This window comes from Nesoenas mayeri (assembly GCF_963082525.1).
Source record: "Nesoenas mayeri genome assembly, chromosome: 14".
In the NCBI taxonomy this organism is placed as follows: domain Eukaryota; kingdom Metazoa; phylum Chordata; class Aves; order Columbiformes; family Columbidae; genus Nesoenas; species Nesoenas mayeri.
The window spans coordinates 9,501,744-9,529,725 of NC_137556.1; the positions used below are offsets into that span (position 1 = coordinate 9,501,744).

At 40.9% G+C, this 27,982-nt stretch overlaps 3 protein-coding genes across 4 annotated transcripts; 2 read left to right on the forward strand and 1 right to left on the reverse strand.

Annotated features, from left to right (window-relative positions):
- Window positions 1-1,007: 1,007 nt before the first annotated feature.
- Window positions 1,008-3,358, forward strand: LECT2 (leukocyte cell derived chemotaxin 2; the record flags this gene model as incomplete). The annotated part of the gene is made up of 4 exons (XM_080353507.1): window positions 1,008-1,059; window positions 2,288-2,384; window positions 2,522-2,667; window positions 3,192-3,358. The coding sequence occupies 4 exons, from the start codon at window positions 1,008-1,010 to the stop codon at window positions 3,356-3,358; spliced, it is 462 nt and encodes a 153-aa protein (XP_080209633.1).
- A 6,015-nt stretch (window positions 3,359-9,373) lies between these two features.
- On the forward strand, window positions 9,374-13,827 carry LOC308045944 (myeloid protein 1; the record flags this gene model as incomplete). Its single annotated transcript, XM_080353506.1, has 7 exons — window positions 9,374-9,419; window positions 9,909-10,041; window positions 10,788-10,939; window positions 11,473-11,643; window positions 12,374-12,488; window positions 13,055-13,206; window positions 13,637-13,827. 7 exons carry the CDS (start codon window positions 9,374-9,376, stop codon window positions 13,825-13,827), a joined length of 960 nt encoding a protein of 319 aa, XP_080209632.1.
- Window positions 13,828-14,322: 495 nt separating this feature from the next.
- LOC308045971 (F-box/LRR-repeat protein 21-like) lies at window positions 14,323-27,061 on the reverse strand. Of its 2 annotated transcripts, XM_080353552.1 has the most exons (8): window positions 26,925-27,061; window positions 25,025-25,120; window positions 23,384-23,524; window positions 20,447-20,882; window positions 18,845-18,967; window positions 17,957-18,128; window positions 15,946-16,585; window positions 14,323-15,733 (listed from the first exon to the last, which is right to left on the reverse strand). In XM_080353552.1, exons 4-8 carry the CDS (start codon window positions 20,819-20,821, stop codon window positions 15,697-15,699), a joined length of 1,347 nt encoding a protein of 448 aa, XP_080209678.1. In that variant the 5' UTR covers window positions 20,822-20,882; window positions 23,384-23,524; window positions 25,025-25,120; window positions 26,925-27,061; the 3' UTR covers window positions 14,323-15,696. The 2 variants fall into 2 exon arrangements, with proteins under 2 accessions (XP_080209678.1, XP_080209679.1); XM_080353553.1 differs by having other exon boundaries at window positions 14,323-16,585.
- Between the last annotated feature and the right edge of the window lie 921 nt (window positions 27,062-27,982).

A 27,982-nucleotide genomic window follows, 5' to 3' on the forward strand; every position in this document is an offset into this window, starting at 1 on the left:
GGCAGAAGAGCTCTTGGTGCTGTTCTGGGATGTAAGGCCAGTCTTCACCCACCTAGTGCCACAAAAAAAAAGAGAGAGTGAGGGCACAGCATCCGGGCTGAGAGCCCCGACATGAAGCTGGATCTAACCTGGGCTCTCAGTTTTTGATTGCACAGAGAAACAAAACAGTCAGTGGCTCTCTGTGGCACAAACCGGTTGGCCAAAGACCAGTTTCCAGCTCCTGACTGTAAACTAGGGCATTGCATTCCCTCCCTTCCCAGAAACAACACTCAAGGTGGCCTTGTTCATGCTCCAGTGTTCTCTTCTTTAATTTCATGTAATTTTGCTCAGCCACAATATTGTAGGGTTTCTAAGATTTTCTGCTCAGGCACAGTGAAGACTGTAAACACGTGTCTCTCCCACTGTTAAAGCTGAAGTTTCAGCATCAGCAACATGGCAATATCTGGGATGCATTAATGAAGCCGGCTAATAAAAATGGGGTACAAAGCTCTCATTTTACAGGACACCTAATCAGATTTTTCTACCATGACACAGAGCTGTGTTCACCCAGCTGAACTTCTTTCCATAAAGCAACAGCCATGGTTAGAGGGCAACATATCCATCTGCCCAGGTATTTTTTTAAGTTAATTTGAACTCTTTTCACCTTTTCCACCTGCATTATCCTGATAAACTTCAGGATTGTGCAACAGGCAGGAACAGTTACAAATTATCCTTAACATTTGAGTTTAATATTAATGGTTTCATTGTAAACAAAAGCAAACAAAACCACATAGCTGCTATTGCTAAATAGGTTGGAACCTCCACACTACCAATTAGCCAGGCTGGTTGTAGACCCTGAGAGCTGCCGTCAGGTCTTACTGTTGTCCTGAATCTGCAAGCAAAAGAGTTGCAGCCACATAGATTTTCTGATTGGCTGGAAAAATTTGGATACAGCCTCTGTTGGGGTGTATAAATAGAAAGCAAAATATTTTAGACCTTTCACTTTGAAATCAGAGCTCTCAAGACACATGAAAATGCATAGAGTCACAGCAGTCATCCTCTTGATTGCCATCTCCAGTGGTGAGTTAGCTGCATTCTTCTAAACTTCACTCGTAACTTTCTTTCTTTTTTCCTTTCTTTCTTCCTTTCTTCTGATTTGTTCTCTGCCATTTCATGCTTTTGAAAATAACCCCTCTCACATTGCATAGAAACCTCCATGGAAATATATGTTTTAGACATGATAAAGGGTTGTGGCAAAATTTTCTTGCAGTAATAATGTTGATTGACTAAAAAAGAATAAGCTGAGTCATATTGATTACTAACAGCATGTGTGTTTTCTTAAAAGCCTTTTACTTAAAGATCAGCCCGCTGAGCAGAGAGTGTTCGCAGAGATGTTTCTGTGTTTAATGTCATCACCTTTGATTCCACAAAGAATACGTATTTCACTAAAATAAAGGAAGGCTACCTAGAACAAAGAGTTGTTTTGCTTGAGGAAGGCATTAGAGGTTTCCTGCATCCTTTTAGCACCAGATCTTCAGTGCCAGCACATCATTTCCCCTGTTTGTGTATGTTCCCAGAGCCCAACAGGGATGGGGGAGTGGGGCTATAAGAGGTTTGCAGAAAGTACCAAGTCAGGGGTTGCCTCTTCCCCCTTCTCCCATGTAAATGTCTTCCCTCTCTCAGACACCTCCAGGGCTGTAGGATCAGCATGGGTTTGACTGTGGAGTCTGGAATAAAAAATATGAGGATATTACCCTGCTGGCTGCCACTTTGAAAGAGTAATATAGAAATACAGGGAGATAGAAAATACTGTTAATAAAAGGTAGATGACAGCTTTTATTTTCGACTGGATCCCACATTAAGGCATAAGAATGACCTTGGTGGCTCTCAGCCCTGTTTTTCACAGTTTCAGTTCAGTATTCCAAGGTCCTGGGTGTCTCAGGTCACCTTCCAGGCAGAGACATCCCATAGCTCCAGCCCCACGTCTGCCCTGGGGCAATGGGAGAGAAGGGGCTCCCTCCATGCTGTCCCTCCAGATATATTTGTTCTGCATTTTTGCTTTGAAGTCACTGCTTGAAGTACCCTCAAACATCACTGGACAAAGCATAAAAGAAAAAAAGTATTGCTGTTTCATTGCATTCCTAAAATTGCATTAAAAAATGAACAACTTTCTAGTTCCCTGAAGCCTGATCCGTGGTTACAGCAAAGTCCAAAGGGCCCTTGCTATTGATTAAACAATACTGGCTGGGAAATTCCATTTCTAGCTTGTGGGTTTCATCTTCTGATCTTCTCTTTTCTTCTTTTCTAGCTACTGCAGCACAATGGGCAAAAATCTGCTCAGGCCAACCTGCAAACAAAATCAGAGGCTGCGACTCCCAGGGCTGCGGGAGATACAACGACCCCAGGTCCTGGGCTGGGGTGATGGGAGATGGCTGGGCTTGAAATGTTCTTAAACTAGAACAAAATGTGAAAAATTGGAGAAGAGGAGGGTTTCTAGCTGGCAAGGTGCTGCTGTGGGCTAACCCACCTTGCTCTTCTTCAGAGGAGGGAGGAAGCACAAGGGGGTGGATGTGGTCTGCGAGGACGGCGCTGTGGTATTCGCACCCTTCACGGGGACCATCGACAGGCAGGTCAGGCCCTACGGAAACGGCAATGCCATTGACAACGGAGTCCAGCTGTCGGGATCAGGTACCAGAGCTGAAAAACATGCATCTTGCAAGGTGTGATTGTGAAACATGCTGATTCGTTTATAGAGCTTTAAACTGAGGCAAAAATCACGAACCAACCTGAACTGCAGTGTGCTCGCATGTGAATATGGGTGAAAACTGTAACTTTGAAATCCAGGTTCTGTTAATGGAGGGAAGTGGATTGAAAGGATTACAGCATTTCACCTCTATTAAAAAAGTCTAAGGATGAAGCTGGTTCCTTTGCAGTTTTTGGATGATTAAAGGAACAGCCTCTGACTTACCCATGCAGTTTTATCCACCTTAATCCCCTTCCCCACCCTCCTCATGTTAATTTATTTATTTTCCTCTTCTCTTTTCTTGATGCAATGGGGGCATCACAGCATTTTCTGTAACTTTTTCTGCTGATGAATCTCTTACATTTTATCATAACTTGTATTTTGCTACTGAACATTATGACTTTGCCAGGCTTTTAAACCATTTCACAAGAGAAACAGTTTCCCTCTCTTCTCTCTCCCCTGTTACCAGGATTCTGCATTAAGATGTTTTACATCAAACCAGTCAAGTACAGTGGCCCCATCAAGAAGGGAGAGAAAATCGGCGTCCTGCTACCCATGCAAAGGGTCTACCGAGGAATTACGTCCCATGTCCACATCCAGAACTGTGACTTAACAGATCCTACTCCCAACCTGTAAACAGGTGGCTGCACATCAAGGGCAAAGCCTTCAGCCCTCAGCTTGCGTATTCATTAAATTACTTGGGTCTAAGTCGTCACTCTAGTAAAGCAGAAGCCATTGAGCCTCAAATAGTTTTTTTCTACCTAAACAGTACCCATGAGCAAAATTCTGGCAGTTATCTGACCATGAACAGATTCAGAGTAAGGTGTAAGAGGTGTTTTAAAGCTGTTATCATATCCTGCATATCACTGCACGCGTAGATGAAGGCTGAAGCGGCGGGGAAGGGATGAGTGGCTGGGGGGTGGTGGATCCTCGATGCACTGAGCTGTGCTGCCGCTCACTCGCCTTGGACTTCTCTGCTCCCTTTGCAGCCAAAAGTGAAGATTTCTTCAATAAGTCAAAAACTTCACTTGTGCTTGCATATGGAAAATCACATTATTAAAGAGCTGCTTCACTACGAATTGCTTTGAATTCCTTTGGTGCTGTCACACAGTTTGGGTTGGGTTCTGCTTTTTTAGTGCAGCTAGGGAGAAAAAAATACCTGTATAAGCTGAAACCCAAATCTTTCCTGGGGCCCATGACCAAAAACGTAAAATAACATTAATGAAGTAACTTATTCCTTTTCCCCAGACTCCTGCTTCAGGATTACCTGGGCACACGCAGGTTTCATTTTGTCCAAGTGAGGCATTTCTTTCCATTAGCAAATGAGCTGAAGATTTTTCTGGGATAACAAGCTCTTGTTAATAGAACAGGGCTTTTCAGGCCAAGGCTACAAACATGCTACTGGGAGTCTCAAGGGCTAAAGTGCTCTACAAGTGCTGCAGGCTCACATATTTACTAATGCAACTGCAGCCTTGGAAAAGTAGAGAAGCTGCTTCAGTGGGAGCTGTGTATGTCCTGACAGCAGATTGATTTCTTCTAAGAAATTACAGAAGAATATTTGATACACCAGTGAAAAGTGCTTAACCTGCTGCGTCCCATTCACTTGCCCCCGGAACCACTTGAATTTTGCTGTGGATGAAAAATCAGCACATCCTTATAAACATATGGCCCAAAGCTGCAGGGGCAGACAGCAACCAGACTTTGAAGGTAAATCAATAGAATTGAGTTTGCTGTGAAAATATAACCTTTTCCTTTTACTGAAAGGAGAAACATTTCAGAAAAAAGTCCCCAGTGTCCTCCTGTTTGGATCAATTTTTTAAATTGTCACGAAGCTGGTTGCCTGCAGAAAAGAAAGACTCCCACCTAAGTTTCCTGATTGGTTAAAATCCCAGGTCCTAACCCAGTTATCAGCTTCTCACCTTTGAAAAGGGAAGGTCCCAATCAAACCCCCCCACTTCTCCATGTGAATCCTAATGAAAGACTGAGCAGGATTCTGAGCCTCCAGCCAACACACACACCGGTTTTGCTCCTCCACAAGTAACAGCTTCACTTGCATGTTAATGACAACAGCACTTTCTTTGTGTGTCCCCAGAGTCTGGGTTCACAAACCTTTTCAGGGAGCTCTGATTTGTTTTTCCAGCAGCGCTTTGCCACAGAGATGCAGGATGCTCCTGCAGGCGCCTGAGAGTGGCACAGGGCAAATGTTAAATCTTACACTCTTAGCTGGTGCCATCAACCAGCAGCAGCAAAGAAGAAGTAAATACCACTTTCTCTTTAAGGTCACAGAGCAATTGGGGCAAAGGGTATAAGTAAATCCAGCTTTATCTTTTCAGACTAGTAAAAAAATAACTGGCTGTAGAGGAAGGGAAAGTACAACACGTAGCTGTTTCTGGGAAACCAATAAAGGGCTGGTAAAATACACTGTTCTAGAATATTCAAGGTGAGGGGCAAGGGGTTGGGTGAACTAACAGGAGCAAGTAGACTTTCCAGGAAAGAGTTGGAAACTCAGGCCATGCAGAATTGCCATGTTTCTGCACGGGTTCTGCAGGGATCCTTTTACTTGCAATCCCTTTTATTTTATAACTTTGTATCACACAGTCCAAGAGTAACTGCCTGAAGTTGCAACCCAAACTACACTGTATCCTGCTATTTCCCCAAACATTAAAGGACTTTTGGCGGATTCAGCTTAAGCCTTGTCCAACCCATGAGGTAGGATGTAAGTTGCAAAAGGATTTTGCGTTGCTCAATTCTCTTTATTAAAACCTGTCTAAGTCAGGCTTAGTAAGGATGTTAATAAAGGCAGATGGAGACTTCAGTCAGAAGATTTTGGCTGATCAGCTGGCGCAACCTGCTGATTTTCCAGGGATACTACAATAAGCTGTGTACACAAAGCTCAGTTAATCATTGAGGCGAAATTCTCTTATCTCAGCCTTGCCAGTGGTCAGAGGCCTAAATAAACAGCGAATGGAATTTGTTTTACGTTGTGCTGGATTGATTTTCCCCATGAAAGTCTGCGCTGCTAATTGCACAAGTAAATTCTTCTACAGTTAATTTTTAAAACATATTTTGTTTTATAATGATTAGCACAAAGAATGTTATGCATTTTTCAAAGAAACTGTTTTTAAGGTTCTTTAGTAACATATTGTTCGCAGCTCAGCGTCGACTTGCTCCCACATTGAACACACCAGGCCAGTCGAGAAGGACAAAGCCAACTGTTCTGTGAGATGTATCTGTTACAGGAAGAGGATTTACCTTCTCAATTGCCTTCTAAGAAGCCTGGCAAAACTACAGTTACGATATTGCAACATTAGCAAGAAATGAGATGTGCAGCTCTCATTTATCCAATTTGCTGAGGCTGCAGCCCCACAGAGGCTGCAGAGAGGAAGGACTTTGTGGATCAAATCATCAGTATTTGGATGTTGGCCGAATCCTATCGAGCAGAAATATGTGTAAAGGAAATGAAGGAGAAACCAGCCCTTGCTGAGGGGCAACCAGAGGGGGGTGGCAGCACAGCTGAAAGGAAACCACAGGTCTTGGCTGGGGGTGGGATTCACTCTGGCTCAGGGTTTGGCCTTGGCTTTTGCTGATGTTTCTGCTCAAAAGGTCCAGTACCACTGCCCAGGTGTGTCTCTCAGTTTTCTAGCTTTTTTAACTCTGAAAATCTTATTCTCTAATTTTACCATCTGACTTTTCTCATTAATTACCTGGTCACTTAACATGTTGAGGGACTAGTCTAATATTTGCAAGGTTTATGGCCACATGCACGGCAGGTACCATCTATCCAAAAGTCCTGGTGACTGGCAGTGGACCCTCCTGAAACATAATAGAATCTACTCAGCAGCGTCAGGGTGTCTTTGGAAAGGTTGAATAGCAAAGTAAGGATTTCTCCTGGACAGCATCAGTCCTAACTCATTCCCTGCCTCTTGATATCAACCCAAACACTCACATTTGCCTGCTGCACTCTTGCTCAGTCCCTAAGAATACCTCACAGAGACTGACACAGCCAGGGAAGATACTACTGATATAAAAGGGGCAAACCAGGGAACTCGCACCATTCATTCAAGAGAAAGTCGCCAGCGTTTCCCAAGTCAGTATGCTCCTCGCAGTGCTTTGGGCTGGCTCCTCTCCATCTCTGTGCCCACTCCCTGCTGTAGGGAAGGAAATGGTGCAACTTCAACTCCCAGGGCTGTGCAATGCCGGCCAGTTGTTCCATATCCTTCTGTTAGTGTGTGTCAAGCAGCCAATTCGGGCCTTTCACAACTGCACCTACCGACTGTTATATTGGCATCTCCGTTGCCCAACACAGGATCCCAGCAGGTTTGGGTCAGAGCTTCCTCACACCCAAGGTGAGAGCTCTGTCGCCTCCAGCTCACCCAGGAAAGACAAGGAACGCACCAAGAAATGTGAACTGCAATATCATACACTTGAAAACTGCTCTATTAAGAACACTTTACAAGAAGTGTGTTAGATATGTTATCGTAACAAATGACATTTTGATGTGTTTCAGCAAGACCAGAGCAAAATATATGGAGAAAAATATAAAAAAATTACACACATCTCTGAGCAGTTTGGAGTCAGCTCTGTAACACAAATCAGACAGGGGAAAAAAAAAAAGGAAAAAACCACACAAATAACCAGTGTCTTATTTACAAAGTACCAGAATGCAAAACAGAACTGGGAGAAAAGCTTCTTCAGTGTCTGTGCATCTGTAACACAGTTGCACACCTCTTCTTGTGCCTACCAGCTTGGCTGGCTATACACCCAGCCTTTGCTTCACACAGCCTTGTAGAGTCAATTGAGGTGCTGCAGTTCCTTCCTTGGTAAAATTAGGAGCATGTGAGCTCACAAAAGCCTATAAAAATCATTAGCTTTTCAAGGCAGGTCTGCCTCAGTTAAAATTTATGTAAACAAGATGTTTAGAACTACTAGTGTGAACTGGCACCCAGGAATCAATCAGAAGTTAAATTTCAGTGAGAGAGATAATTGCAGAAACCCCACAAGAGACCCCTCAACTGGGAATGGTGGGGCACCACCCAAATAAAGTCCCTATTTTTAAATGGCTTTATTTCCAGTAGGAAAGCAAACAAACACACACCAAACAAGCAAACAAAACAAAACAACAACACTTACAACAGCTAGTATCAAGCCAGCCAAGCTTGGAAATGCTTTACTACCTCTGTTCCATGAAATCTTCACTGAAAGATGCCACCCATACCACCTCCCTTGCTGATTCTCTCTGCGAAAGAAAGCCAAGGGGGGTTTGTGAAGGTGAAAATGTCTGGAAAGAATATTACACAGGGTTTCCCAGCTTGTAACAACAAAGGCTGTTCCTGGCAATGGTCACACAAACCCACATAGCCATATTTCAGCATCCTCAAGTCCTAAACACCAACTGAGAGCTCTTACTAGCACCTTGTATCATTTGTAAGCCTGGACTACATTATATTGAGCAAAGTACAACCAAAAGCCCCATCAAATCTAAACTGAGGGGACTTAACATTTATATAAATATTTGTTTGGTGGCTACAAGTGTGAAAAACAGCAGTTCCTTCTGGCAGGATGGGTAAAAATCACCAAAGTCACTTGTAATAACCCCAGGGAGGGCAAAAATATTTGTTTAGATGCTCTTTGCAAACTAGAAGTGAGGCAGAGAGACATCTGTTTCTCCTCTGAATAAAATGTGCAGGATATCAGAGGTTTCTGTAACGTGCAGTATCAGATAGTTCATGTGAAAGCACCGTGACTCATTTAAATTTCGTACTAATTAAGACATGTCTGTAAAGAAAATCTAATGCTTTTCTGTAAGTAGTGCAGAAAAATAAAACTGAAGGATTAAGAGACACTAAGGAGCCTGCCTAATGGTACAAGACCTGAAATCAAGCGAATACGAAATGAAACATTTTAAAACCTAGGATTTTTTAACTCCATGTCAGTTATGTCATGCAATTTGGTTTGCAACTGTTTCAGAACTTGAAGATGTTTTAGTAAGAATTTAATTGTCAAAAAACAAGGGTTTCAGTGAAAAGACTTCATGAACTTGAGTGCAGGCTAGCTGATAATCTCAGCTGAACAGGAAAAAAGGACAAGTTTCCATGCAAAAGCACCTGTATTTCTTAGCCTAAGTGAACAAATATTACAACTGCATGTGTTCTCTGTCACTCGGTTAGAAAGCTCTAATGGGCACATACAGCAGGAAGGCAGCACTGGAACCAGCAGTGAAGGACACACTGGTCACATCCACTGGTGGAGTTTTGCTCATCTTTTCCCTCCAGCTCAATCCTCTGGACCATATTCTTTGTTCCTACCATTTCTGGCTTAAGCATGGCCTTGCTGCAGAAGGGGGAAGAAAAGGTGTTAAGAAACCATTCCACCAGGGCTTCCTGAAATGTGGGATTGTTCATTTCCATCTGTTACTGTGTGCTAAGAGACCAATTATATCCGTCTTTCCCAACCAGCTCTAACAACTGTTTGTAGCCATCCTCAGTGCCTAATATGGCAACACCATCTCCCTGGAGCTGTAATACTTTACTCCAGACTGATTGGCCAAGACAACAGACTCGGGCTTTCAAAAACACATAAATACCCCAGGCAGCTACTGCTCAATGTCTTTGATTTGATTTGATCAAAGAACACCGGTGAAACAGCCACAAGATGTCAGCTCTCAGCCTGGTGGCTCTGGTCAGCGTGGTGTCCACTGGTGAGTTGAAATCAATATTGCAGTTGGTCTTCACTGGTTTTAGGTAGACACTAATGAATTACTGACATTTCTCCAACATAAATAATGCTGAGTGTTTTTTCAATCTAGTTTGATGAAAAATTTGGTAATAGGCACAGTTATGAGTATTACAAAATATGGAATTAGATGGTGCTTTTATAGTCACATAATTACATGTTTAGACATTTCATGAAGTGAAAGTAATTTGACTTATTTCATAAATATTGAAAATATTAATCTATAGCTTTGCTTTGTTCAGTGTATGCACCTTAAAACTAAGACCTCAAGAAAAATTGATCAAATCTATATAGTAGGTTGTACAATGTCCTTTTACCTACAGTTTCTGAAATTATGGACTCCCAGGAGCTCAAGTCTTTCACTTTAAACACTATTTTGCACATTTATGCTTTCTGTTGTACTGTACTAAGAACACAGTTGAATTTTCCCTGTTTTCCTCTTTTGCATGTAAAGTTTTTGCCAAGCAGTTGGACGCACACCCACCCCAACAACAACACAGACACTGGGCACAGATCTGCAGCGGGAATCCCACCAACAGAATCCGGGGCTGTGACAGATACGGTTGTGGCCAGTTCGGTGCCGACAGGTAACGCAGCAGGAGCAACGGGGTTTGCTCTTGCCTTCCTATATGAAATCGTCAGACGGGAGAAAGAGCAGAGTTTAAACAGAAGTTGCTTATAGACCAGGTATTTAACTAACATTCGGCAAGAGCTTACAGGAAGTAGATTAATTTACCCAAGCCAAATGTCTGCCAGCATTGTCATCTTTAAGTAGACACCTCATAACAAAACAGGTTATATTTCCCTGAAGAATGGTTTTATATGTAGAATGACGCCTGCCTTTCCTGAGTTTTCCTGTCACCTCATCTCCTCAGGCACTATAAGAAATGTCCATCATCATCATTCTGAATTTCTAAATGAGAAAATTCCAAACATAAGATTCTATTTTACACTGGCACAGATTATCTTGGGGTAGAACAGCAGTACTTTTCTATAACAGCTTGAAATAGCCCATTCTATTTTAGACTGGCACAGATTATCTTGGGGTAGAACAGCAGTACTTTTCTATAACAGCTTGAAACAGCCCATGAACTTGGGAAAATTAAAAATATACTTAAAATGTGAAATCTCAGTCACCTTTAAAAAGATCAGGCTACTACAAACATTTTACGATAAAATAAAGACGGATCAAAGCCACTATTTCTTCCCAACTTCATTGCAGATGCAAAACTTTTGTTAGGGAAGCTTCAGATATTGCGTGGTGTTTAACTGATCTATTTATCCATGATGTTAAGCCTGACAGAGTTCTCTAATCACATATTTCTGTTTTCAGGCACAGTGGCAAAGGAAAGCATGTGGGTGTGGACGTCATCTGTGCTGACGGAGCGACGGTGTACGCTCCTTTCAGCGGCCAGCTCTCCGGACCCATTCGATTCTTTCATAATGGAAACGCCATCGATGATGGAGTCCAAATCCAGGGATCAGGCAAGTCATGACAGCAGATGTGTTCTGAGGCTTTTATTTATTCATTTTATTTACTTGAGTAAGGTTTCTGTGGCTCTTCAATTCAAGCAAAGGGTTAACTAATTTTACACCTTCTCTAGTTCCTGCATTGAAGCACAACTAGGCTGCTGCTAAGAAAGATCAGAAGTCAGCACCAGCTGGATATAGTCCTTTTCCTATGTTTTTCTTGGAGAGGAGGGAAGAAGGGAGTTGAAAAAACAGGTAGCAGGAAAACAACCACATAAATTAAAAAAAAAAGGAAACAGTAAAAATAAACTATCAGAAATATGCCCTCCATTTTGCTGAGAGGACATTTTCCTGTCCCTGTTTTCCAGTTCACTCTTTTCCCCAGCAATCCAAGAAATTTTGATTTCAGGATTGTTGGTACCTTGACTATATTTCTGTTTCAGCATTCTAGTCTCCAGTAAAAGGTTAGCGAGGAAGGTTTCTTGCTCGCTCCAAGAATAGACACAGCTGGTTCTTCCTGACCTCACATCCTCTCCCGTCTCTTCCAGGTTACTGTGTGAAGCTTGTCTGTATTCACCCCATCCGGTACCAAGGCCAAATCCGCAGAGGGCAACAACTCGGGAGAATGCTGCCAATGCAAAAAGTATTTCCTGGCATTATCTCTCACATCCACGTTGAGAACTGTGACCACTCTGATCCTACTCATCTACTTACACCTGGTAAAAATGAACAAACAACAACAACCAACAACAAAAAATTGCAACCCCAGAATAAGCAGTATATTGAATAAAAATGAAGTTATTAATTAATTTCAAATAAGGACGATAATACAAAATAGCAATAGTCTCCTCTGTCTTAGGTTCTCCCCAACAGGAACATCTGAAAGAAAGAAAATAAGCATTATAAACATAGCATGACAGGACTGCAGGCATCTTAGAGGAAGAAAATATATCAGCTTATCACATTCTATTTCTTCTTCCCCCATGACACAGTGGCATCAAGTCTCAGCAGTAAACTGGATCAGCCATCTCTTCTGCTTGTGCCCTTTTAACTGTTAGTGTTTTCAGTACCACATCCTGGCAGATTTGAGGATGATTCTCTGCAAATACTACACTGGTAGTAATGGAGGACTTAAGAGAGTCCAGTCCTATCAGCCCAGGCTCAGAATAATAAACAAAACTGAGTCTTTTCTTGTCCCTCAGATCACACTCTAGGAACTGCGATAATTTTGAATTTTTGTCTCTAAAGTATGTTCCTTATATGAGATAACCCTAATCTAGATACATTACAATCCAGTAATCCTAAAGGATGACAAATTTTGTGGAGGAGACATCCAACTACATGTGGGATGCAATTCTAGTATTTTCCTACCTAAAATGAAAACTAGTAGCTACAAACACTTAGAACCTAAAAGTTGACTTTGTTGTGCTGTGTTTCTGTATTTCCAAGTTGTTCCACCGTTCCCACAACAAGACACACGCTGGGCAACCGTGTGCGCCGGGAATCCCACAAACGAGATAAGAGGCTGTGATAGGTACGGCTGCGGATACTACGGAGCTCCAAGGTACTGTAAGCAGAACACATGGGTTTTGTTGTTGCTCCACTGAAACAGAGTTGAACTTTGTTTAAGCCAGTTAAGAATTACAGCTTTGAAGGGTTAGGTTGGACATGAGGCAACATTTTCACTGCAAGGGTAATGCAACAGTAGAACAGGTTGCTCAAATTGTTCAAAAAACCTCTGCGCTTGGAGGTTTTTATGACTCAGACCAAGTTGTGCTGGACCTGATCTGGTGTTGGGAACAATCTGGACTCAAGTGGAAGGCTGGACTTGATGTCTTCCACAGGTACCTGCCAACCAACATTTCTGTCACTTCACAGTTCTGTTTAAAGGCTTGGAAGAAAGGCAGTATTTTTCCTCCAGTTTGCAAAACTGCAACTCTAACAGATGATCAGCCCTAAATGGGATGACATCATCTACAGCAAAAAGCTTTTTATATTCTTCAACGAGTCAACTGTGTCAACACTGTCTCAGTACAAACAACCCACTTCCAGATCTTGTAGCAAGCTAACTGATCTCTCTCTAATGTTAGGCCTGACAAGAGACTTCTCTAATTACGTATTTGGTTCTAGACGCAATGGGAAAGGAAAACACACGGGTGTGGATGTCATCTGCTCTGATGGAGCAACTGTGTATGCTCCCTTTTCTGGAGAGCTCTCTGGACCCATTAAATTCTTCCACAACGGAAATGCCATTGATGATGGAGTCCAGATCAGGGGATCAGGTAAATAGCTATTTTTCATTTAACGTTTGTCTTGAGCAGTCTTGGCTATCTTGCAGCTAGCCAAGTAGTTAAGCAAGGTACATATTTTGGAACATTGCATCTTCTATCCATTTACACACAAAACGTTTTACTCCTATGATAGAATGCAAATAATTGAGTTCTGTAAAATGCCTTAGAGCTCTTCTCTTCACTAAAGCTGGAATTCCCACCCTCTCCCTGCCCCCATGTTCCCTTCTCCACCAAGCCAACAACTCCAACCACTATCTCTATTTTTTAAGACCACAGTGTCTTCACTTTATTGGTATTTCCACTATTGCTATCTTAGCAGAAAGGACAAGACAGAAAACATCAATATTTCTGAAATAGTTAGTATGGAAGAACAAATGCTTCATCGGCCATCTGATGTTTTCTATCCTCTTGTTTTCCCCAGGCTTCTGCGTAAAACTACTCTGCATCCATCCCATCAGATACAATGGTAGAATTTCTAAGGGGCAAATCCTTGGGAGAATGTTGCCAATGCAAAGAGTATTTCCTGGGATCACCTCTCATATTCATGTTGAGAACTGCGACCGTTCAGATCCTACTAGCAATCTCGAAAGGGGAAAAGGGCAAAGAGAGTGAAATGGCAACGTAGTAAATTCCAAATAAATTCATCTCAGCATCCAAAAGTTGTTGGCGGTTTGTTGTTGTTTTTTTTAACCACGTGGACAGCCTATGGCAGTGAAGGAAGGAAAAATGTATTTGACAGAATTTAAGATGTACAATACACACACCAGTTTATATTTCTACTGATTCAATACTTAATACACACTCCAGATACTCATTAGGCACTGTTTTGTAAGTACCTGTAATTGTTGTGAACCTTGTATCTTAGGCTAATTCAAAAACTTTAGTACACTTTGGCAAACAAGATTACTTTTGATTTTGAAGGCATCTGAACTGAAGAAAATTTGGAGCATGAACATGAAATGACAATGACTAATTCACTAGAATCCAAAGTTTCTACATTTCTACTGCCCCTCCCCAGATTTGTCAAGTGTACAGTTTCTAGCAGAACAGAACTCAGCCTCGCAGGAGGACATGGTGCAACAGATGGAGAAGAGCCTAATATCAGTGCCTGTATGAGATCACTTTATTATATTTACATTCAAAGCAAATCACACATCTTAAATCAAATACTGTTTAGAAGTATTTTAGTCTTTTGTTGAAAGGACAATTATAATCTCCTTGATTATGGAAGCAAGAGCTTGCATAACAGGCAATAACGCATTACTGTTTCAGACATGCATTATATGGTATCTTAAATCCTTTAGCCTGCAACTGGGAACCAGTCTGCCCAAGATAATGCTGGTTTAAGCCTTTAGCTGTTATTTTTGTAATAAAGATGTGGAAGTGTGGAAGAAACTGACATGTTATCTGCAGTGACAAATACCACCAGCAAATCAAATGTAGACTTCTCATTATAAATAGAAAGATAGAACTACAGGATGAAAATAATTACAGCAAAATTTGTATACAACGCATCCCAGTTTACAGTACGCAAAAATGTCAACACAAAAATACAGACTTTAATTCACATCAACCCACCATTCCTTTCCCCTTTAAAGAAAATAAAAAAATAAAATTATCTCTCTAAAAACCCAATTAATAGCAACAAGTATTAAACAGTCCTGAATTAAAAATTTCAGGATCACCTCCAGCAACCTGGACTCTAGAAGTCAGGGCTTACAGCACAGTTCTGTGAGATACAGGCAAGATTACTACAGGCCATTTGGGCCTCTAACTGGCAAATATTTTCTTTAAGCGTTTTAAATCCTTGATTCCAGATAGAAAGTGATCAAATACAACTGTGTTCCATTTGATCCTTCCTTCTCAATAGCTATATTTACAAGATCCTTCTTGTCTCTTCATAACAAGAGCACAGAACAGCATTCAGACATCAATCTTTGTTATCACAGACTTGAACTCTTGCAAACACAGAAGCTATTCCTTGTACTCCGGCAGTTTCCAAAGTGCTTTGTCATTCACCCAACCAATTGATCTAGAGCCAAACTTTTAAATTCATCAATTATAACAGGATTTCTTTCCCATCCATTGAATGCATAGGACAGAAAAACAACATACTGCACAATGCAGTGTCTACAGTTTAGCTAATCTGACAAAATTATTTAATGTGCAATTTAAAATTGTAAAGTTTTTTATAAGAATAAGCTTATTTACCACAACATTTTAATATACTGGCATGAGTTCAAGCTAGATTATATCTGAGTAATCTGGGCTAGAGTAAGTATTTTAATGTACAAGTTTTTACACCTATAACACAAATATTTTGAAAAATAGCTCCAAGATGTACCCAGCTGCCCATAAAGTTACATTTCCTAAATAAAACAAGTTTCTCTAGACCTCTTCCGACTACATACAAAAATATGAAAAAAGAGAAATCTTTGACGTGAATGGAACATTTAAACTGAAGCTCAGAGAAGCCCAAGTTCACTGAAGTTTGAAGCACCTGTAAACCACAGACACACTTTCAGAAGTGTTAAGTACAGCTAAAATACTTCCTATTCCAATATACTGCTAATATTCTAGAATGTTATGCTGTTAAACTACTAGAGGTTTTCAAGGTAGAAAAACTCAAATCTGGAAATATGTTTCCACATTTAATTTTTTTAATTCTTTATTTGCATAGAAAGCAACACCCTGATTCTACCAGTTCACCTACAAATGTAGAGACTTTACCATGTTGGCATCATATCAGGAAACCACATTCTTCCAAGGTGTTTGGAGACTTCCAAATGAAGTCGATCTAGGCTGTAATCATTATCTGGAATCAGTACCTCCTCCATTATCGAAAGCTGGGTAAGCCTGCCTCCACACATCTTTACAAATTCAATAAAACCTCTGCAAGTTACTTCACATTCACCAAGTCCCATTGCTGTTAAGTTCTTACAGCGCTCCGCGATCCGAATAAGTTCGTCATCTAAAGGTTGAAGTCCATTAGCACACACAACCAACTCAATTAACCTTGGGCAATTCATGCCAATCCGACCCAACATTGCTTTGCTTACTGCACGACCAAAGTAAAGGTGTGTAACAGGGGTTTCCTCTCTGAAGAAAGCATCAAATTCTTCTTCATATAAGAAGAAATACATCACGATGTTGACTTTGGGGGAGTGTTTAACAAGAGCATCCCAGCTTTGCTTTTTAATAGTGTGAAATTCAACTTGTCCAGGATTTTCACTCACAACATCTATGCGAAGGTGTTCAAGATCAACATGTTTTTCACTTGAAAGAGCCAGAAGCAGTTCATCACTTAATATGTAGTAATTCAAAGCCAGCTCCTTCAGTCCATGACACTGGTCAGCAACACAAAGAATTCCTGAGGAACAAAGAAAAAGTTACTCTGCAAAATGAAAACGGAATGTCAGCACAGTTGTTTGCTGTAAAGCTCAAGCAAGTACTAATTCTATTGTTTTGAGTATTCATGCCTATATCCAAAAACCATGAAATATGACAAAGTTCTAGCTATCCACATCTTTTTATGGGGTTCTGGCCACAAACACTTATTAGTAGAAGCAGTCAGTCTTAACTAGTTGCATTCATCTTTTATTCATCTTGGATTTGCACACTTTCTCCCTCTTTGCCCTTCCCTGTGTAGAATTTGCTCAGCTTTGAAGAGGCAACTGAAATCAGGTAAGATTCAGCTGAAGTTGCCACTGGTCGTTTTCCTAACACTCCTTCCTTCAGCACTGATCTAAGCATTGTATTTAAATGACCACCAGCAGCCCAGTTTCAGAGCTATGCTACAGCAGATCCTTCCCTGAATTAAGACATAAGCAACATAACTGCTTGTAATCTGTTAGAATATGAACTACATGGATTCAACAACCTTTTGTAGACTCTGTAAAAGAATTTAGGAAGCTGACCAGAGCAGGATTCCCCTTCCCTAGCACCAGGGTTTCAGGAGAAAGGTAAGTGAGAAGGGACCCAAAAGTCCTCTGAACTTTCCGGCAAGCCTGTATTTTGAAGGGAGAGAGCCCTTCACCAGCATGGACTAAAATGAGCAAGTTCATACTACCAGATCTAGACACACGAGGGCACTACAGCACTGAAAGATTCTCAGTCTTACACTATCAGATCTTGCAATCTGTACACACTCCATGTGGTTTTTTTAATATAACTTTGAAGTATTAGTACTTCTACTCAGTAAGTTCAACTCACAGCACCTTGTGAAACAATTACTGACAACTGCATTTATCTCCTTTATTCCATGAACCAGTAGTTGATTCACAGCTCTGGGATTTTGCCTGTGTGTTCCCACAGAATGCCAGTTAATTAAATTTACAGAGCTGCACACACTGAACAGCACATATGTGGTTATCCTTACACAGAACTGGCAATGAACATCAAGTCCTTGGAATACAGGTTGAAGACTTGCAGTAATTTTGGAGGCTTTTCGTCCTCAAGGCCTATCAGAGGTACTGACGCAGCAGACACGAACATAAAAAATGCCGCAGGATTCTAGAAGATGCAGCCAAGCAAGAGCAGCTCCACCTTCATTAATCCAACTCATTCAGTAACAAAGACATTCTTCTTCCCTTTCCAATTCTCTAAAGCCAAAACTAAGTCAATAAAAGGACTCTGCTAAGAGACTCTGAAAAGTTTTATGAATAACTTGTTTCAAACTAAGCCTTGACTACTGTTTTATGATACTTCACTGCTAGATTTTTCATATACAACCACTACTCACCAGCAGGTGATACGTGAGGACAGCTGCTCATTTTTAGCAGTTTTAGAGTATCACTATTGTTCGCAACAAGAACCTTCAAGGAAGGATCATCAAGTGGTGTGTCATCTACCTTGATTGATGATAATGACTTGGAGTTTACAAAAACTACTGTCAGTGCTGAAGCAAAATGAGCCTGTTCAGAGAAAATGGAGGGAAAAAAAATAAAACAAACAACTTATGAAAAGATAGGCAGAACTTCAGCATCTAAACCTCAGGCTTTGCATGCACAGAAAGTACAAAATCACATTTTAGACATCCCCTTTCTTGTGTAATACAGAAAGGCTTATTTGAACATGAACATAGGAAAACTCTGTTTAAAATATGCTGCTGCATGTGACAAAAATCAACTTTACACTCAGTAGTTAACTCATCTACCCTGATTTATCTTCTCACTGCAATAAAACAGGCATAAGTGGACACAGTGATGTGATTGAATTATCGAGAATTTATCTGTGGAGAAAAGTAAACAGCACTTATTTTATTTTGCAGAAAGTGACTCTGCTGTGACCTATAGAGTCAAAGGAAAAAAAATAATCTCACAACTATTTTAACAATACGTTGCAGCACATGGTCATTGTATCTTTTAATCTAGAAATGAGGAAACTCAAGCTTTATAAATTATTCCGTATCTCTATGCCACAAAGCATCAATACTAGTAAATTTACCGAATGGAATCAATGTTTAACTCTTTTCTTAATACTAATGGATGACACAAATTAAAGAAGATATGCCAATACACACAGACTGTTTCATAAAAATTACCATCAAACGATTACCGGCAGAATACAAAAAATAAAGTGGTTTAAAAGTGAATTAAGCCACTCTAGTTACAGTTGGTAAGAAAATCACCTTAGAGACATTCATGAAGCTTGGTTTTGCTGTAGAAATCAAACCCAGTGTCTTGATAGAACAGTTCACCAATTGAGAAAGGATGTCACAGGCTGCTTCTGCTGACTCAGTACTACTATCAACCTACAAAAGCAATTTAAAAAGAAGGAAGTCAATTCTTTATTATTATTTAGGAAACAGCATAATGGATACCTAAGACTGCAAGTTCCACACCCACTCAGCCGTACTGCACCAGACTGCATTTACCAGAAGGACAAAGTGCAACATTAATCAATTTCAAGACAAGAAAGAGTTCAGGATGCTACAACTAGAAAATTCTCCCAAGTATGACTGCTGGGTATTTCTAATATGAACAGAGAGCTTAAGGCTAAGCTTTCTCTTCAAATAACTTCATGCCTTCCTAAACAACCTGTCAGTACCCGTGTTACAACAGACAGTGGTGCATATGCACCATTTAAAAAATTCCAATTCTAGACTCGTAGAGCAGAAAAAAGACTTGATAAAGCCTAGATATACTCCATCAAACTAATTCATTTTACCTGCAGGGACAACACCTTTCCATCTTGAATAATGAACTGATTCTCAATTCATCTATAATCCTGATGACTAACTTTGGACAAATCACTATTTCATCTCACCTTCCTCCTCTGTAGTAGCTGAGATGGTAAAAGAGTAGCTGCAAAAGCATAAAAGTTGCATTAAGACATTAAAATGCAAATTCATTATAATCAGTTATATGAAGTGCAGAAGTTACAGGTATTTAATAACTGATTATCCATAATCTGCTCTGCAACCAAATCATGGTATCTCCAAATGTAAAACTGCTATCAGTGCTGGAAAAAACAAAAAAAATACAAAGCCTCCAATTTTTGTCCTAGCTTTAATAGCAATCGTCTGCTTTTCCTTCACAGCATAGAACTATGACCTCCTTTATGGAGAAGTGACTGCTTAAAGTGAAGAAAGCACCTAAAATTCCAACTATGACCTTCTCAGATAAGCAGAGTTAACTGTACCAAGTATTCAAATGAAAGAAGTGAAAATGTATGCAATCCTGAGACAAACATATCCCGCATTTAAATCAAATTTACTGTTACTTAATTATGCCCTTATGTGTCAATCACCTGAATATACAGGCACGGAATCTTTCTCCCTTACTCATACTTTGTCAAAGCAAGGTTTAACATTTCCAGACACTCTTCACTATAGAGCTCTATTTTGCAAGTGAATTCTACACAGAAGACAAACTTATTTCCTCAAATGCTTCCACACATAAGAAATATTTATCTTCACAATGATCTGCTGAAGTACTCAGATTGCCACTCATGTTGATTCACAGAAACTACACATTCTGTATATTTTAAAAACATATCATTCGATCTCCAGCACTGCACTGCGTGACGTTAGCTCCTCCTTTACTTCATAGAGATTAGAACATAGACAATGGAAGGAAACCGTGTGCATGTGTGGAAATAAACTGCTGCAGCAGTTGCATTTTTAAACATGAGACTTCCCAGAAAAAACACTTGAGCCACCCAACAGAGAAGCTGCACGCATTATGCACAGTAACGTGACAAAATAAGCCTCCATTCATCCAAGATTTACCTTGAAGCTGACGTACTGCAGATGATCAGCGTGTCTCTTGATAATCTGCTGAATGAGATCAGGATGTGTAGACTTCAAGTAAGATGTAGCTGGCTGGTTAAGTTCAAATTCAAATCTCCTCCAGAGGTCTGGGATGTGAAAAATTTCATTCCACCTTCGACAAACTGAAGATGCCCTGGCTCGATCTACTAAAGGCAGGAACTGAAAGATACGCAGAATAACGTGGTGCGGAAGGCTTCCCCAGTCCATTGAGGCGTGCAAGGCAGATTCACCAAACACTGAGCCATATGAACAAGTTTTTTGTTTTTTGCTTTTCTGCGATGTTTGAGTAGCTTCATTTTCAACCACAGCTTTCTGCCTAGCTCTCTTCATCATGAAAGTTTCAGGTTCTGGAACAATCCGATGTATTTAAACTGAATGGTCTCACAGTAAGTCTCTAGAAAAATATAAAAGATTAGGGGAGGAAGGGAGACAAGGCAGTGGAAGCACAGTAAGAGACAAGTTAGTAAAATCTAAATATATCACATTACTATGACAAAAGGTATGTCCATATGTCAATACCCACTCCACAGACATTAGCAGACACTTGTTTCTTGATAACTTTTATTTTGTACAACTTGATTTGAATCTGGAGAACTTGCGTTTGTTAATTTACCAGCTGTAGTTTCATGTGTTAATACTTCATAGTATGTAGAGCACTTTGCAGGGGAAAAAAATGCATTTAACAGCAATTTAGTTCAGCAGTAGCAAATTGTGTATGTTTAAACTCAGCAGACAAACTATGGACTCTGACCATGATTTCTAAAATAATTTTATCAACTACAGAACCCAATTCATAAACTCACTTTTTAAACACTGACAAACTTGGAACAGAGGTGTTCAGAAAAGTCAGTTTTACCTGCCTCCTCCACTGCTTTGCCTTTTTATTTTCCTTTTTAAATCATGCCAGGCAGAAGAAAAATGTTTGTACAACTAACAACAAAAAGCTTCAGAGGCCACTTTTCAAAACACGGCAGAGTAAGGTTCACATGCTGGTTTTTTTTCAGCAGGAGAAAAGGACAGTGACCCTAGATCACAGCAAACTGCATGAATCTACTTCACTGAGGAACATTTGCCACTTGAGCCCGAGTTCAGAAAAGAGCAGTGTAAGGAAAAGCTCTGCTTTCACATGCTGAAGCAGTGCGATCTACTCAAGTCCATTCTAGAACGAATTCTGTTATTCAGTCAATTCTCAACAACTGTCTTGACTCTTTCAAATACCACTTTGTTTTACAGTGGGATGAGGGCCCTTCTCAAATTTCCTATTAATCAGATGTTCAGCCAGGCCTTACCTCTTCCCATCCAGGCTGAAGCTGAAATTTTCAAAGCAACCATGCATTCTTCAAGAACAAACAGAATGTGCTATCTATTTTTACTGAACAATCTTCCACAGCAACCCTCACAGTATGCTTGCTCTGGATCGAAAATTTTCTATAGTATCTTCATTATGGGAGGAGAATCAACAATAAAAAAAAAAACAACACATACAAAACCAAAAGCCAGAAACAGCTGCCAAAATGCTGACTATCCTATCACAAATTTATCTGGCATTTTCCCCTACTTATGAAACCTGATCTGTATGGCTGCTGAGGTGCCTGACATTTTTATGAAAAGCATGTGTATCCTTTGAGAAGTGGGAAAGAACCACCTAGCCGATTAATCAAGAGCTGTTCATATGACCAGCTTCACTACTGTTTGTCCTCCTGACAGGTCATCTCAACCACCAAGGAATTCATTCTAGCAGTCTTCAGAAATCTTCACTCTTCAAAGTTCCACTTACGATAGCGACAGGTGATGTATGCAGAAGGACAAGCTCGTAACACTATTTAAATTATATTTAATAACAGAAGTTTTTCTTCCCTGAATACACACGTGCCTTGCCTTAGCAAGCAAAGACAAAGAGAATGAAAAACAATACACTCCAAAACAAAGTAGTATTTCTAAACACTACAACAGAGTTACCAATGTAATGATGATGCAAGCTCAGCATGAATAAACATTTTGCTACTGGACTACTTTATCAAATTATCTTCTACGTGACCACGTTTTATGACTTCTGAGTGCTTTAAGTCACACAATGAATAGGCGTTCCAAAGCATTATGTGTTGATGTAGTAATTAACTGTTACATAACTCTCTCTTCCAGTTGCTCATGCCCTTGCTAAGTTCAGCTTGAGTCAAATACCTGCTTTTTAATTTTTTTCCTTCCACCTCCTTGGGAGATGTTACAAATTTGGCAGTGTCTTAAACTAAAGTCCAGAACAAAAAAATGCAACAAAAAAAATGCTGTTGTCTGTGATGCTTCTGTACACTTTTGCTATTCTCATGCAAATCAGCAATATCTCAGCAAAATGTAGGCTTCTCAAAAAAAAATGGAAATTTTCACTTTCTTATTTGAAACTTGAGCTTCACAGATACTGTTTCAGTTCCCACAAAGTTTTGGCATCTGAGAACTACCAGAAAGGCCACTCCCTTAAAACCATAGGCTATGCTATAGACCAGATGCAGCATATCCAGTCCAGATGTATGAAGAGGTGTGCACAGAGTACGTAGTACTCTCGCTGATGCAACATGGCTATAACTTGTTCTTGTTGCTACATCACTTTGATAACTCTAGAACTTCTACTTTTAGTATTCTATATTGCAGCACTTTAAATCTAGCAAAATTACATTACTCACTGTGGGATGCAAAACCAGAAAAAGGTTCCATCAGTTATATACCACAAAGTTTTTACCAAACATGAAGCCCTAATATTTGCTGTGAGAATGCGAATGCTTATTTTGTTCTAAATACTTAAACTATAAACAGTATACATTTTAAAACACAAATGAAGTTAACTGTAGTTCCATGTGATATAATGCAGGTAGCATTCAGTGAGAGGTTTACATGCACACATACCTCCAAAGAATGTGGAAGCTCCTGTCAAGTTACCAGCACCTTTCTGGTATGTGAACATCCATCCCACTGTGGAGTCATCCTGTATGTGCGCATGGATTCCTTAACCAGAAGGCAGGGACGGGTCCCACAAGATGAACTGATCTGCAAAGCCACCAACCAAAGAAAAACTGTTCTGCAACATCTGGGAGACCCACAGGAGGGACTAAACTCAGTTTTGGAACAAAGACTGAGATTAATGGTACACTCTGTGCTACAAGTCAGATGTGGAAGTGGAATGTGACAAGCAAATTAGTTTTACCAAATGTTGTTATCTGAAAACTATCATTCAACTAATTGGATGGTGTTAAGTGTTGGCACAGACCTAGCTTTTGCATTATCTACAGTTTTAGTCACAACAGTACTCTTATGCAACACAGATACACCTCTGGATTCTTGAAAACTACTTAGAGAAATCAAGACCTGGATAAGAAGCATTGATTTTTTTCCAGTTCACTGTATACCAAAACAACACAAATCAAAACAGCTATACTGGAACATATGAATTCTAATGTCAAAATATGTAAAAAATGTCAAAAAATGTAAGGACTCTTGGGTTTAAGCATTATTCACTTTTACTCCAAAAGCATGCTTAATGCATCACAAAAATCTTGACAGTAAACTAACTACTTTGGCTAATTAAACTCTATCTGGAAAAAAAGGCAGCAATGATGTACAAATATGCTCCCATATTCTAATATGCAAAAAACTACTCTGTATCTTAGTATTGAAGAATATCTTGGTCTCCTATAAGAAAGTACACCCCAAACCTCCAAATTATAGTGACCTATTTTACATTATTTGAAGATGGTTTAGTTGTAAGCTAAAAGCTATAGGAACAGCAACACACATCTTACTAAATTACGACACTTTCGAAAATAAAAAGTAGTTTTAAAAACTGAACTACATTACAACTTTAGGATGTTTACAAAGTATTGTATTCAATTAGTAACAACATTCTTCAGAAACCTTGTAATGGGGAACTTTTTTTTTGTCTTTCAAAGATAGGAGACACAAAGCTTTAGATTCTCACAGGTCATACAATCATATTTTGATAAACTATCCAATCAATATAAGTTTTATAGTTGTAAAGTTTAACATAGGTTTAGAATATGTGTTAGTTATAAATACAAAAAGAGAAGTTGCCCCATCTCCTAAGCAAAATCAAACCTAAATGCTGAAATCTGTGCAAGTAACATTGCTGCTCAGCTCACACATCAAAAAATTTAAAAGCTGCGTAGTCATGCTTGTCTATAATTAGAAAGCTGATTTACACTAGCAAATCTGTTCGTAGATGGCATCTGAAGAAGTCTGTAATTTATGGTGGCCTTGTATTTCAGCTAGTTTACAAGTATTACATGTTCTTCTGTGAAGTGAGCAGACTGTCCCTTGCTAACTCTGCATGGCACATACATTCATTTGCAAAAGTGCTGTCAAAGGCAACTTGTAAAAGGCAGGTTTGTAACGACACATGTAAACAAAGCACATAAATAACATAATAACTGAGAGAGCTAAACACCGAGATGCCATTTAAAGATTCAACACAGAAGTGTGTTAAGTGTAAGTTTATAAACGACACAATGTATTGCGAAGTGGCTTTCTCACCTAAAGAATGCTTCCAAGTTACAATAGGCAACAAATGAATGAGCTGAGGCAGCTGCAGCCATGGGGCACTCACAAGCATCTGTCTGCTTTCCCCTCCTGTCCAGAAAAAACACCACAAAAACCCTTATTAGTTAAAAAAAAAAAAATCCTTATATTACATCCCATGCAAAAATTATATGAAAATACATTGACACAAATTTATACATTTTCTTGTTTTAGTGAAGGAGCTTGAAGGCATGATCTTAATACCAGGTAGCTTATCCCACATTGCAAATACTGTGTCATTAATAGAAATGGCTACAAAAATGGCTGCAAAAATGAAGTTTTATGACTATAACCCAACATATCACAGATTCAAGCAATAAAGAAGTGACTGCTTCCTCTGGTTTGTATATTCCCCTTTCAGTTCGCAACACCACAGCTCTGCAGGAATTAATACAACAAAATACCATAAAATCAGGTTTCTAATAAAGGCAGTAAAAAAAAATACAAACCAGAACAAATCCAGCAGAAAAAAATTCCTGAGGAAAAAAGCTTTGCAAATAACTAAGCTTGGAGATCCACTGGGATAAAGCAGGCAGGCATCATAATAATTAAGCTTTAACTTTCTATCACTTGGAAATTAATGTTTACAGATCTGCCTTTACCAGCTGAAATACTTGTCACATTAATCGCATTGTCTTTAAGAAATCACAGTTCAGTGACAGTATCAAGGTCAATGTTAAGGAATTCAGAGTGTGTCTGGGGAACGGGAGCAGCAGACACAGTACCCAAGAAGGGCAGCGCTGCTGCAACTGTTCATACAGCCTCAAATTCAACTGTCCAATATGTTTCCAAACATGTATCAAAAATGCATTTTAAGATTAATTCTCAGAAGATTTGGTCCTTCAGCATGATGAGGCCCAAGATTAAGCTTTTCTTCATTCAGGACATGACGATCTTTTAATGGGTGGCACTCTTACTTCTGAACAGGATTAGGTTTTTTGTAAATCAATCCTCCTTTTTCTCACAACTAAGCCTCTGAGCCTCTCTCTCAAGGGATTTGTCACATCTTTAACACATTCATGACAAAACCTCAGAAACCTAAAAATAACAGCATTCGGCTGAACATACTAATGCTTACATTAGTTTTAACAGAAGAAATACACACCCAGTGCCACTTAGTGTTATTTAGGTGACAAAACGTAGCTATTCATGTTCTACTGAAGAGCTTTTAGACCCCTTGTTTAACTAAATGACACATCTGAAGCTCCACAGAACTTTAAAAGACTTCTTTTGAGAGCTTACCCAAACATCATACAGCACAAAAAAAATATTTCCACAGGTTTCTCTAGGAATGTTTCTACCCGACTTTAACAAGCCATTTAAGCTCCTTTCGCTGGAAAAACCCTTCTCTTTCAACCCACGGCTCCCGGGTATCCCCAGCGCCCTCCCCGTCCCCATCCGCCGATTTTCCCTGCGTGGGGCCGAGCAGGTGACTTTCGACAGGGGACAAACCCGCCGATAAATCCCCCTTCCTGCGCGCAGGGGTTTTAAAGCCTCCGTTTCACCTGAAAATCCAGCACAAGGCGGCTCTGAGCCATCGCAGCCCGGGCCAGGGCATCCCGTTTCCCGGCGGCGCACTCCGCAGCTCTCCCAGAGGGGAGGGAGCGCGGCCGGGTCCCGCACCGCGGTCACCTCCCCTCGGGCCGAGGGTTTATGAACACCACGCGTAGGCAGGAGCCTCACTTAGGCCAGGCCTTTCCACCGCTCAGGAAGAATTCAGGTCTCCAAGCACCGCGTCCGCCCGGCCCCGCACCGCCCTTCCAGGCCGCCACCGGGACCCCGCGGCCTCTCCGCAACCACCCGCCCGACGCGCTAAGGCTGGTGACCCCCCCTCCTAAGCCGCCCCACTACTCACCGCCACCTCAGCGTGGCTCCCTCGCAGTGGCAGGGCCGAGGCCAGCCGCGCAGCACGGGGGGAGGCGCCGCGAAGCACCGTGAAGCCTCCCGGCCCGCCGAGCGCCCTGGGACGCCGCCGCCCGCCGAGGGGAGGAGCCGGCCCCGCCCGGCCAGGCCCCACCGCCCCAGTGCGCAGGCGCCGTGCGAGGACCCGGGGAGGCGGCGGCACGTGATGGCGGGCGCCATTTCGCGCCCAGGGCGGAGTGTCGCCCCGAGGCCAAAATGGGGCGGGCGGTGGTTGTTGGTTCGGAGGTCGCCGTGCCCCATTTCCAGCGATCCCGCCGCCGGGCACTTGCCCTCTGTTGTTTTTACGAAACTGGGGACCTGGCGCCTAACCCCAGCAGGGGTGAAAGGATGAGAGACATCAGACTATGAATCTTTAATGTAAACCAGAGTCTCTTCGAACTAATCCCGGAATGCTTCCTGATACCTGAATTGAAAACAAACAAAAAAAACTAGGGGGAAGATGAGCCAAAGAGCCAGCAATCCATATTCTACATCAACGGGTACAGGGAAGGGGGATAGATGAGACAGGTAGACTGAGGGTGGTCTGTAAACCTGCGGTACCAACCATTGGGGAACAGGGGAGGGACATTGCAGCCAGCATTAGGGGGATATATACACAGGGGCTTTTTTGCCCTATTCTGTATGGCTGCCTTTAGATAGAACAACCCTGTCTTGCAAAATAGTTAATAAAATACGTTTTGCTCAGAGAGATCCTGCCTGGGCCTATTGTGTTGGCAAGATGATTGTTTCCTACATTCTTTCCCTCCCCCGTGCAACAAGGGTGGTTGTTCCTCCTGGCCAGGCCTCATGCAGCCCATACCGCTGTTTCCCAGTTATTTTTCTACCTTGTGAATTTTCCATCTTTTCCTGACGTGAAGCATCTGTAACCCCGTATGTTCCTTGAGCTGAGGCAGTCCTGGGCTTTGGAAGCTGCCCCATGAGCTTCTTCAGGAGGCTGTTTCATCCAGGCACAGCTTTCCCCAAACAAGCAAACACACAAACCCAACACAC